Genomic DNA, 13,493 nt, shown 5'->3' on the forward strand with positions numbered 1-13,493 from the left:
AATCTAGTGTCTGTCTCGAATCTCTCAATGTGGTTTCATAAACACTGATAAGAACAGACAACGCAACCATTATCAGCATTTCATGTTTAATAATGTACAGTTAGACAGAAAGAATAACAGATGAAGATAACGTGAAGGAAACAAAAGAAACTTCGGAATTCAAAAACCGTATACATATACAAAAAAAGCATAATAATAACAATAAAACAAACATGTCTAGAGTCATGTTCAAGTCTGCTATTTAAAAAAAGTAGAGTGGTTTAACAAAAAAATCCTTTTTATTCAGAATCTAAAATCCCTCTGTGTGGTTTGACCATCCACGACAGGAAGAACTGAGTGTTCAAACTTGCATAAAGACACACCAGCAAATTATATCATATTATACCATCACATGAGGCGTAAAGGCTGTTTATTGCCCTTTAGATTGAGAGTTTTGTGCACGAGTTTCAATCTAAACCATCCATAAAAAAAATAAAGGAGCGCTTCTCATTTACACCTGCAAAGTAAAACCAGTTGGGGTATGGCTAAAATTAACATCTGTTCATATACATACTGAAGTCCTGATCCTGGACCAGCCCTAAAACGTATATTAAGTCGAAACAAACTGGTCTCGGATCAGTTTAGGAACAGATTGAGGAACATCGGTTCACAATTTTTAAAGTAATAATAAAAACATGAGCAGACAAATGCCGAAACAGTCCGCAAATTTAAGGCAGAGTGTTCGAGCAACATCCTAAAATATTATCGTAATTATTTCATACTCATCCGTATTAATACAAATAAAAAAAATCCACTATTAATGTTGAAAATCATGCCGTTTTTATAGAACACCATCTATGGTAGGGACACAATTATCTACGTACACAGCCAGAGAATGGGTTTAAAAAACATGGAAAACTGTTATTGTTATAATTTAGCTGTGCAATATTGTTAAAACGGATGTTTATGACCCCAAGGAAACACACACAGTCCGTAAATACATCACTCGGTAGCTTTGCTCGTCAATGCATACGTGCCTAACCATGTACATGCTCGCTTTCACTTTCTTATTCTCCCTCACACACACATCCAAACCTACCGTGACTCCTTCAAACATCCAGAAACAGTCATAAATTATTACAAATACTATGTTTTGATGGAGTGTTGGTCAATATGCTCATACGGGGAATGTGCTGTAATATTATGGTAAACCAGAAGAGGGCGATGAAGTTGTGTGGTTGTGACTGTAAAGGTTTTATTATATTTAAACTGTACAGTAGCACTCGTGCATGCGTTTCTTCTGGGGTCATAAAACATCTGAGCATCAAAACAGATGCAAGGAGTTTGTGGTTTTAAGAGGAATGGAACTTTATGACGACTTTAAAAGATTTTTCCTTTTTTCTTGTTCTTTTCCATTGTCCTGAAAAGAAAGACAGAGAAAAACAAGAATATTAGGAAGAGATTAGAAACCATTTTAAGGAAATATGACATGAATGTTTAGTTATAGTAGTTAATGTTGTAGTTTATGAATAAATTAATGTTTTAATTTAAGAAATTTAATAAAAAAATGAATATATATATATATATATATATATATATATATATATAATTATATAATTACTTAAAATCATATTTATTTTTTTATATTTATAAATGCATACAAATGTTTATTTATAAATATAATAAATAAATATGATTGCAAGTAATTATATGATTAAGTATATTATTAATAATAATATATACAATGATTTAAAAAAATAATAAATAAATAATGATTTTAAAAAGTAATTAATTATGATATAATTATTACATCTTTTTAATTACACTAGATATTACAAGAAATCAATACTTATAATCAGCAATGTCACATTAAATTGAACAAAGTGACATTTTTCACATTTAAAAAATATTTTTAAATGTTTTTATTCATTAAATACTCAGATTTTTGAAAAAAAAAATCTGTTTAAAAACCTATTAACGAGTAGATCTGCTTTCAAAATGAATATTAAGAAAAGCAATTTGAGCTCAAATCTAACTTCTAAAATGTTTTTGTAATGTTTGACAGAATGTACACTCACTGGCCACTTTATTAGGTACACCTAACTAGTACTACGTTGGACCCCCTTTTGCCTTCAGAACTGCCGTAATCCTTCGTTGCAAAGATTCATCAAGTTACTGGAACTATTCCTCAGAGATTCTGGTCCATTTTAACACGATAGCTTTACACAGTTGCAGCAGATTTGTCGGCTGCACATCCATGATGTGAATCTCCCGTTCCACCACATTCCAAAGCTGCTCTATTGGATTGAGATCTGGTGACTGTGGAGTACATTTGACTACAGTGAACTCATTGTCATGTTCAAGAAACCAGTCTGAAATGATTGGCACTTCATGACATAGGGCGTTATTCTGCTGGAAGTAGCCATAAGAAGATGAGTACACTGTGGTCATAACGGGATGAACATGGTCATCAACAATACTCAGGTAGGCTGTGGTGTTGAAACGAAGCTCAATTGGTACTAATGGGCCCAAAGGGTGCCAAAAAATGATCCCTTTTACCTTTACACCACCACTATCAGCCTAAACCGTTGATACAAGGCAAGCTGGATTCATGTTGTTGACGACAAATTCTGACCCTGTCATCTGAATGTCGCAGCAAAAAATCGAGACTCATCAGACCAGACAATGTTTTTTCAATCGTCTATTGTCCAATTTTGGTGAGCCTGTGCAAATTGTAGCCTCCGTTTACTGTTCTTCGCTGACAGGAGAGGCACCCGGTGTGGTCTTCTGCTGCTGTAGCACATCTGCCTCAAGGTTGGAGGTGTTGTGCGTTCAGAGATGCTCTCCTGCAAACCTCGATTGTAATGAGTGGTTATTTGAGTTACTGTTGCCCTTTTATTAGTTCGAACCAGTCTAGCCATTCTCCTCTGACCTCTGGCATTTGCACTCACAGAACTGCCGCTCACTGGATATTTTTTTTAGACCATTCTCTGTAAACCCTAGAGATGGATGTGCATGAAAATCCCAAAAGATCAGCAGTTTCTGAAATACTCAGACCAGCTCATCTGACATCAACAACCCTGCCCCTTTCAGAGTCACTTAAATCAACTTTCTTCTTCATTCTGATGCTCAGTTTGAACTGCAGCAGATCGTCTTGACCATGTTTGCATGCCTATATGTATTGAGTTGCTGCCATTTGATTGGCTGAATAGAAATGTGCATTAACAAGCAGTTGGACAGGTGTACCTAATAAAGTGGCTGATGAGTGTATGTAATAGTAACACAGCATATTCTATTGTTAAATTATGTAAAAATAAAAATATGACCAAATAATCAATTAAAATTCACAGCATTAAACTTTTTTTGATGGAAAGACACAAATATGATGGTCATCCTTTTGCTGTCCTTTCCCCCCAAAATAGCTGCATTATTTAGTGACAGAAAGTAATAAAAGACTCTTTAAAAAGAGAAAAAGAACGACAGAAGAACTGAGAAAAAAAAAGACTCACTTTGATGCATCAAGCTTCTGCTGCTCCAGGATGCGCTGCTGCGCCTCCCAGTTGGCTTTCTCATCCTCAAACTGGCGTCTCTTTTCCTCGAGCTCTTTATACTGAGCTTCCAGATTCTTCTTCATCTGTTCGTGACGCCGTTCCAACTGCATCAAACAAGCACAGGGATGAGCTCAGCTTACAGGCTCTGAAATGACTTTTGTAGGTCTCCTAAAATAACTTCCCATCCATCTAGGATCAAAAACGGTTTAATTCTCCTCATTAGAAACATTGCTGGATCAGCTCTTTTTTTTCACAGTGGCTGAAATGGTTTGTTTAATAATTAATTCATTCTAAACTCCGCCTTTCTCAAAGCCTACTCTGCTCTGATTGGTCATACTATTGTGATTGGCCAACTGTTTACAGTTTGTATCAGAGGTTTGTTCAAAGGCCCCGGTATACTTAAACAAAGTTCAATTTCGTTTGAAGCCAAAAAAGAAGTTTGAAAAGGCTGAGTGATGGTATACAGTCTTTAAACATTCCAACACCTATTTTTTAATCAAATTAGTAAATAATTCATATAAGTTTGTACAATTTCTTTTGTACGTTTTCAATTGATCCCCTCCACTCCAAAGTTTAATTTAGGAGTGCTTTTAAGAACAGAAGATAATTCTTCGTAAACACTTTTTGTAACAGATGGCAGCTAGCAAATACTATGCAGGTAAACAATGTAACATATTTTTGGTCAAAGAGCCACATGTGGCTTCCGAGCCATAGGTTCCCCCTACCTCTGTCATAGAGCACTAATCAAACAATTTCAAAACAAATCCCAATTTCATAAAATAGTTACGTCATCCTGTGACTTTGGGATTCATTAAACAGATGTTATTGAAATAATTTTTTAGTCACCAAACATTTAGAAATTCAAAGATAATACAATTAAATTCAAGCAAAATATTGCAAAAAAAAAAAACAACCTACATAAATTCAAAAAATATATTTTTTTCTATAACATACAAATGTGGTTGTCCTAGTTATTGTAAGTTATTTAGTTAAATAATCTACATATTTGGCTTCAGTACTGACTAACCTAATGTACGGTATATGCACAAATATAGTATTGTATAGCTTCCTTTTAAAATTATGAGGTTTTGTGAGGGGTGTACCTATATATGCTGAACTGTATTTACTTTCGAAAAAAAAAAAAACTTTACAACTGTATGATAAAAAGGCTTGAGATTCAACCGGAGCATCAAAGAAAACTTGAAACATACATTTAAGCATACGTGAACATTTAAAATACACATTGCATTACAGCTAATATCCGTAAAATCATCAGAATGTTGTGGTATTAATCCTAACTGGCACGTCAGCTTCCTCGCATACACACCTCTGCCTCAGAGTCCTTCAGTTTTTGCTTCTTTTCTTTGACCTTCATCTCAAAGACCTGCTCCATCTCAGTCTCCATCTTCTTCATCTTCATCACATGCTCCCTCCTCTCCTCCTCCATCTGGGCCAGTGGACTCCTACGGGAGTCATCACATTACAAGATATAATGTTTTTAAATAAATACTTCACTTTCTTGGAAAAATTCTTATTTTACTTTATTTTGGAAGCATTCAGAAGATCTCAGTCTTGCAGGAGCACTTTTAGCTTAGCATTAATCATTGAATCGTATAAGACCATTAGCATCTCACTCAAAAAAAGTTTAGTTAATTGTACTATTTAAAGCTTGATCCTTAATAATTCTGTAGTTACTTTGTGTATGAAGACTAACGGAAAATAAAAAGTTGCCATTTTTTAGGTCAATCCGCTTGTTATGAGTGAAGTCACACAAAGTGACTTCCGGATCCAAGTGCTCTATCAAACTGTATGGGGAAACTCATTAAATGGTAATAATACACGTTTACAAAACGATGTAATACTTTTGAAAATCACGATCGCAATATGTTTATATATATACATGCATACCTAATATCTGATGGCCAGAAAGTGACTTTTTTTTTATAAATGGTTAAAATTTTGGTGTCGTTGATGCAGCAAGTGCAAATACTTATGTGTACACTATGATAAATATAAAAAATATAAGATTCACTTCAAAGTGTGATATGACTAAGTAAAAAGGAGCTATAAATTAATATTTTCTCAATTCAAATGAGTAGCGGCTTGGACCCGGAAACTGTATTCCATATGTCACCAATACGTCATGACTTAACAAACGGATATGGCTAGAAACTTTACTCTTATTTTGGCGTAATAATCAGGAAACTTTAATGTCGTATGATGGCTGCAGCTGAAGCAATTGTATTACGTAGCACCTAAAAATACTCCCCAGCTAGGTAAAAGCACTGCGTAATAAAATTGTGCCTTCTGAGATCAACCTTTACATAGGAGAATTATCCAAAGCTTTTTTTGGAGCAAGATGCTAACAGTCTAATCGGATTCAATGATTTATGCTAAGCTAAAAGTGCTCCCGCCAGACCCAAAGATCAGCTGATTGATCAGAAAATGGTAAAACTCAACCATTTAACTCTAGGGGAGTTGTAAAAAGAGTCTTTTCCCTTTAATCATTAAAATGTACTTTTTAAACATTTTGAACAGCTATATTACAGTCCTATGATGCACTACAAAGCTTTTATGTTTGATCCCCCAGAAATCCATGCTCTCAGTCACATACACGTTGACGTCAACCTGTTTTTTTCGTACTTTGTAAGCTGGCCTTTGTTCTTGGTGGCATCGACCCCGTTGCAGGTGACGGCTGCTAGTTTCTTACTGCGGTAGTTTTCGTAGTGAACATTATTGGTCACGTCCTTCAGGTCCTGCATGTGAGTCCTGGAACAGCAAATCAATAATTAGACCACAGGTTTTTTCACAAGATTATTAATCATTTAACAGGTTGATGTTGGAAATGATGCTGCTTTTTCCTCACCTGATGAGCATATTCCTTAGGACTGTGAAGTCACAGTGCTCACCGTTCTCCACTGAAACAGGAAAAAATTTAGATTTTAGTATGATTTAGCATCATCAGAATGACTATGTTGCAATGTTTAACACATAAGAAAGAAAGCATATACATGTGCAGAACTATGACATACAAAGGAGTAAATTGGTAAGTGTATCAATAAGGGTTTGACATGAAAATGCATTATTTTGGTAACTGGTATGATGTATGCAGTTATGATAAGACACTTAATAAGAAACTGGATCTCTATTCAACTAAATAAAAGGTAGTAATCTGTTTTCAATAGGGATGCACAATAGATATTCTAATATATTTACATGTTGGAAGTCAGTATTGGGTGATTAATTGTGTATGCTCATTTCTCATTCACTTTCCTTCCTTAACTTTTAAGATCTCAAAACGTTTACTACAAAATGGTATGAGGCTTACATTTTAGCATATTTGTTTTGTTGCATTTTTTATTTTATTTTCTTTTTCATAAATTGCTTATTATTAATTTATTAAAATAACTAAGTTCACCTGTAGTCATTTAAACAACTGACATTTTTATTTTTATTTGTTTAAATCGTACCGTATCACTAAAGTCATGCATTACTATGCCATGAAAGTAATTAATACAAATATAATTTGACATTTGTGATGCCTAAATTCACTTAAAGCTATTCTTTTAAAGCGGTTTTGTCTTTTTTTAATTTAAATTAAATACTACAGAATTCTACTACTAGACATTTATAAATTAAAATGAAATGAATAAACAGTGGACATAATAATGCTGTCCATAACTTGAAAAAGATTTTTTTACAAACCAAATAGTATGAAACTTTAGTATAAAGTGTTTGTCAAAGAAATAACAAGAAATTAATTAGTTTTTATTTAAAATTTATATTTAAAATTACAATTAATACTGCACATTAATGCTGTGATGCTTAAATACAATTTATTAATAAAAAAATTATTAATATATAAGTTATAAAATATATTAACTTTTATCCTCATTTACTTAACATATTGAAATAGATAGATTTCTCCCATTAGTTATTGATCAATGATCAGCACACACACACATATACACACACACGCACACACACGCACGCACACGCACACGCACGCACGCACGCACGCACGCACGCACGCACGCACGCACGCACGCACGCGCACACACACACACACACACACACACACACACACACACACACGTAATTATATAGTTATATACATAATAATAAAATAGAAAATTGTCCTAAAAAACTCAAGCATTTGAAAAAGGAAAAGGATAGAAGCATTAGAAATAGGATACTATTATTTGTTCATCAATAATCTGGCATAAATGGAAATAATTAACGGTCAATTTTAACACTAATGCATCGCTAATATTGTATAAATCCATTTAAAAATAATATAGTGACAAATCATACATCTAAAAGCCAGGACCAGATGCTGAGGTTTTTGACAAAACACAAAACTAAAACACAACAGACAAATTAAATAAATAAAATAAATAAATAATAATTTAACTAAAAAAATAAAAAATAATAATTAAACATTCAAAAAACAAAATGATAAAAAATAATCAAATCAAATAAAAAGACATTAAATAAATATAAATAAATACAATAAAAAATAAAAAAATAAACCACAGGATCAGACACTAAGGTTGTTGAAACAAAACTAAAACACTTCAGACAAATAAAATAAACAAATAAATAATTTAATTTAAAAACATTTAAAATGTATATAAAAATAAGCATTTAAATAAAAATAAAAAAACTAACATTACTAAAAATATTATTTAAAATCAAAAATATTAAAAATAATAAAATAAAGCAAAGGATTAGACACTGAGGTTGTTGAAGAAACAAAACAAAAACACATCAGACAAATTAACAAATTAATAAAATTAATGAATAAATAAATGAATACAAATTATTTAACAAAATAAATTTATAAATTTTAATAAAAAATAACTAAAAAGTAATAAAAAAATACATTAAATAAAATTAATATATAAATAAAATCAGTTAATTTAAAATGAAACTAAAAATTTTAAAAGGACAAGTTTAAAGATAATAAAATAAAATTGAATTAAAGTAAATAAAACTTTAAATAAAAATAAAATAAAATAAAACATACAGGTCAGGTGTTTGTAAATTACAAACAAAACATGATTTAGTGATTAGCCAAAAACTGAAAACAGTAATGAAATAAGCGTTAGCAGTTCAATGATCACACACAGATTATATATGGTCAAACATCGCTGTTGTCACATGAAAATCCGGAAAGGGAACCAGAGACAGTTTTCTGACAGATGGTTAAAAGATGAAACGGTTTCTGCGAGTTCGTTATAACACAACCCTACGATGCTTCTTACCTAAATGAAGAACTCATGCTGATTGGCTGGCCTATGTTTCAATCATCTGCTACAACCACCTACCTGTGAGCGAGAAGCTGTAGGCGCAGGGCTAAAGTCCCTTCCTGTGGACACGCCCACTCAACCTGTGACTGACAGGCTACTAAGACTCTAAATAATGCATTGTGGGAGGGGTTACATGACATAGCGATGACAAGCAGCCAAATGGAGCCTTAAGGCTGATTTATACTTCTGCGTCAAACACCGGCGTAGGCTACGGCGCTGACGCATAGCCCTTCGCCGTGGCCATCGCCGTCACTGACGTGCACCTCTCAAAAATTGTAACTACACGTCGCAACAACGCGTAGCGCAAGCTCTGTGATTGGTCGGCTTGGTAGCGCTGACGAGTCTGGGCGGGACCGAAAGCCGCGCGAATGGCGTGAGCGATTGTTTACAAGTGTGGAGTCCCGTGAAGGAGCTCCGGATGGAAAGTTTTGTTTTGTGTTTACCTCATGGTTAAAGTTGTTGCACGTCCGCCGGTTCCTGCCTCAAAATGAGCGAGTTTGAGTCACTTGTACATCCAGGAAGTGATCAGAATAGCAAAACAGAAGCGAAGAAACTCGACACAGAGGAACATTTACACCTCACTGCCCACTAGCGTTTCGGAAGTGTTAATGCAGACCAACGGAGACAGCGCGAAGAAGTATAAATGCACAGCCACGCACGTTGCCTGCGCCGTGAGTTGCGCCGGTCACTTGACGCAGAAGTATAAACCAGGCTTTAGGGAGGGAGAAGGGGTGGAGTCAAATGTCTAAAGGAATCATGGGAGTTGTAGTTCCTTCTGACTGACAAACTCCTGATGCCAACAGGTATGAATGGCGCCTTTAAAATGGCATGTTGGATTTATGTTAGATAAGTGTTGATCAGAGGTTAGCACGGAAACATTAGCGCTCAGTCATCCTGCATCAGAGTTCTGATTGACAAAAATGAAGCGAAAAAGCTTGTAAATGACAACGCCAAAGTACTAAAATAAAATAATAATAATAATGTAAAGTGGAGAAATGCTTTGACCTCCTCTATGCATTTAATTTCACATTGGCGGTTGGATATCAGTAATGGGAGGCATGCATGTCTGGATGCAAGGTTGTGTTTAAACGTAAGAGTAGGGCTGGGTGATCATTAGAATATTTATGATGATAGCAAAGTAAACAATATCATAAATATTCAGGTCATTTCAAGGTATCATTTCTAAATAATGCATAAATAATAATAAATAAAAGTAAAAATGTCTTATTTTATATGAAATATATGAGCTTTAAAAATATATGAAATCAAGCACCCTAAATACACCATCCGAGACTTTACAAAAACATTAAGAGGTTTGGCAGCCTTTTCTATTCTACACTGAATGCTTAGGGTTACTATAGCCTAAGTGAAAGTTTACCCCTAATTGTATTAATTAATTAATTTATTTGTTTATATTAATAAATTTATTTATTATTTATTAAATTTTATTTTTACCTCTTTATGGGGCGTGACTAAATTTGTAGCTTTGCATTGTGGTAATATGTAGTTTAATATGGGTATAATGCAGTTCAATATATATATATATATAACAATTTGTATTATTCTTATAGGATAAAATAAATGATAATACAAATAAATAAATATAAATTGTGTGCGTGTGTGTGGGTGTGAGTGATTTTTAGTATCATTTGACAAACATAATAAAACATCGAAAAGTTTTTGAACGGTCATATCTTCATATCTTATTTTAAGCGTTGCTTAATTTTATTCTGAAATATTACATTTGATAATATTTCATAACACTTTTACAAAATTAAATTAAAAATTAAATTACATTACAAATTGTATTATTCTAATGAAATTCTAGTGCTGTGAATATTTAAATAATTATTTACATATTTAAATATAGAAAATTATAATAAATTATTATCTTTTTTTTATCCCAAAAGTCAAAAGTTTAGGGTCAGTATTTTTTTTCATTCGTTTATTTTTTAAAGAAACATATTCTGTTTATCAAGAATATAATTTATTAAATGTAAAAAAAGATACATTTTTTAAGTATTTATTTACATTTTAAATAACTGCTTTCTTATTGTATGTAGTTTTAAATAAAATTATTACTTCAGTCATTACAGCTTTTATTACTATTACCATTGATAAAAATAGTAATTAATATTACAGTGATTTTTTAAATGATCATGTGACTCTGAAGACTAGAGTAATGAAGCTGAAAACTCATCTTTAAATCACTGGAATAAATTATTCAATTTAATTATAAACTACTTTTGAACAGTTCTTTTATAGTGCGAAAACATTTCACAATTTTACAATTTGTACTGTCTTTTTGATTAAATAAATGCAGCCTGGGTGTGCAGGAGAAGCTTATTCTAAAACATTTAAAAATTCTACTGACCCCAAACTTTTGATTGGTAGTGATATTCAAACAAAAGCTTTATACATCATCCATAATGATAATATATAGATCTACCATATATATATATATATATATATATATATATATATATATATATATATATATATATATATATATATATATATATATATATATATATATATATATATATATATATATATATATATCATCCAGTCCTACCCAGAAGTAAATGAAGACCCTATGCAGATGTTATAGAGCAGCTCTGCTCAGTTTCCTACAGGGACTGAAGCTCACAGGTCTCTCCGTCACTATTGCAGAGCACAAATCTGACAAACAGCACAGATTCAGAGCAGCGCAAGGTGAAAGAGGAGGAGGAGGAGGAGGAGGAGGAGGAGGAGGAGGAGGAGGATTGGGGAGAACGGCCTTAACAAAATGAACAAAAAAATGGTTTTGTTTACCAACAATGCCCTCTGTCAGTCATGGAAAAGAGCAGACAGAAAGAAAAAACAAGAGAAAAGAAAGAATGACACGTAAACAACCCAGGAAAAAAACGACACACTCGCTCAAACCACACAACAACAACACTACCAAATGAATACGTTTGCGCAGGGAGGGAAGTAGAAATATGGCGGGAGTAAAACCACAATGAAAAGAGGGGGTGACAATTTTTCCTGGGAAAAAAAACACCTCGTCGCTCTCACTTCTCCAGAAGTTTGACCCAAGAGGGAAATTTCATGCATTTGTTTTGTTCACACTGGAACACCCCTACTGCTTCAGAAGTGGTACGTTCCTCATGATAAATCAAATGGGTGTTGCTGATTCGGGTCATACCTTCTGCCACACCCCAGGGGTACTGACGTCCTCTGACCTTCCTGCCATTGACTTCAATCACCACATTACTGCCCACCACAGCCAGAGGCATCTTCTCCTGCCAGGACAGAGGACGGGACATTACTGACAGCCCGTATTGAGCCAACACACACACACACACACACACACACACACACACACACACACACACACACACACACACACACACACACAATCTCACTGAGCGTGAATGATCAGACGAGGAAATGAGTTTTCTAGTTGTCAGCTAGCGGTCAATAATCACCAACAGAAACAAATAACACTGGATACTGTTGTGGTTATAAAATGTAGGCAACAGTGGTATAATGCTAATTTTAGTTAAAACATAATTAATTATGAACTTAGTCAACACAATTAAGATCGTATCGTATTGCATCATATGTTTTATTAAATGACATGTCATCTTAATTGCGAAACAATTCAGAATGGAACAGATATATAAAAAATGTGAAAACAAAACAATTCAAGAACAATTAAACAAACATAAGATACACTACGGTACATGAGATTTGCACATATAATAAAATAAAAATTCTGCCAAAACTTCACTAAATATCATTTTAAGTGGGTTAAGTTAAAAAAAAAATGTCTTGTACAACCCCTTTTTTTTTTACAGCAATAATTAAATAGAACGTTTAAAATGATACTAACTATAGCAAATTAAACAGATTAAAAAATTAAAACTTTTCCAGGGCCTACAATTATGATAACCACACACACGAACATACACTCACAAGCGCATATTCACTCTCACGAGCACACATACAGACAAAAATCACCTTTACATACAAAAACAACTTGTACGTATATAGAAAACAATATTATTTTTCATTTCTTAATGCAATAAAAATGATCTATTTGCTATGATTTGATAAAAAAAACATATTTTTTTTATTATTAACGTGTGATAATATAACTCATTGTTTAATAATTATAGGAAACATATAATGAGAAAAAACAACATGCTTAACTCAAAATCTGATTGATTCAATATAATATAATAACACACACACATACATATATATATATATATATATATATATATATATATATATATATATATATATATATATATATATATATATATATATATATGTATACAGTTGAAGTCTTTAAAGAATTATTTGCCCCTGTTTATTTTTTTCCCCTAATTTCTGTTAAACAAGAGCAGATTTTTCCAACACATTTCTAAACATAATAGTTTTAATAACTCATCACTAATAACTGATTTATTTTATCATTGCCATGATGACTGTAAATAATATTTGACTAGATCTTTTTCAAGACACTTCTATACAGCTTAAAGTGACATTTAAAGGCTTAACTAGGTTAATTAGGTTAACTAGGCGGGTTAGGGTACTTAGAGAAGTTATTGTATAACAATAGTTTGTTCTTTAGACTATTGAAAAATAGCTTAAAGGTGCT

At 32.8% G+C, this 13,493-nt stretch overlaps 1 protein-coding gene across 10 annotated transcripts in view; it reads right to left on the bottom strand.

Moving 5' to 3' along the window:
• Positions 1–67: 67 nt before the first annotated feature.
• The window catches only part of septin15 (septin 15), a 54,149-nt gene continuing 40,723 nt past the window's right edge, over positions 68–13,493 (bottom strand). For 4 of the 10 annotated variants that reach the window (XM_087311201.1, XM_087311200.1, XM_087311197.1 and 1 more), the window contains exons 8-14: positions 12,030–12,126; positions 11,657–11,668; positions 6,397–6,448; positions 6,174–6,299; positions 4,858–4,993; positions 3,489–3,634; positions 70–1,399 (exon numbers count right to left, since the gene is read on the bottom strand). In XM_087311201.1, coding sequence (XP_087167327.1) covers positions 1,360–1,399; positions 3,489–3,634; positions 4,858–4,993; positions 6,174–6,299; positions 6,397–6,448; positions 11,657–11,668; positions 12,030–12,126 — 609 coding nt within the window. In that variant the 3' untranslated portion in view covers positions 70–1,359. 10 annotated transcript variants of the gene reach the window in all.

This window comes from Danio rerio, chromosome 25 (assembly GCF_052040795.2).
Source record: "Danio rerio strain M-AB ecotype USA chromosome 25, GRCz13ab, whole genome shotgun sequence".
NCBI classification, from domain to species: domain Eukaryota; kingdom Metazoa; phylum Chordata; class Actinopteri; order Cypriniformes; family Danionidae; genus Danio; species Danio rerio.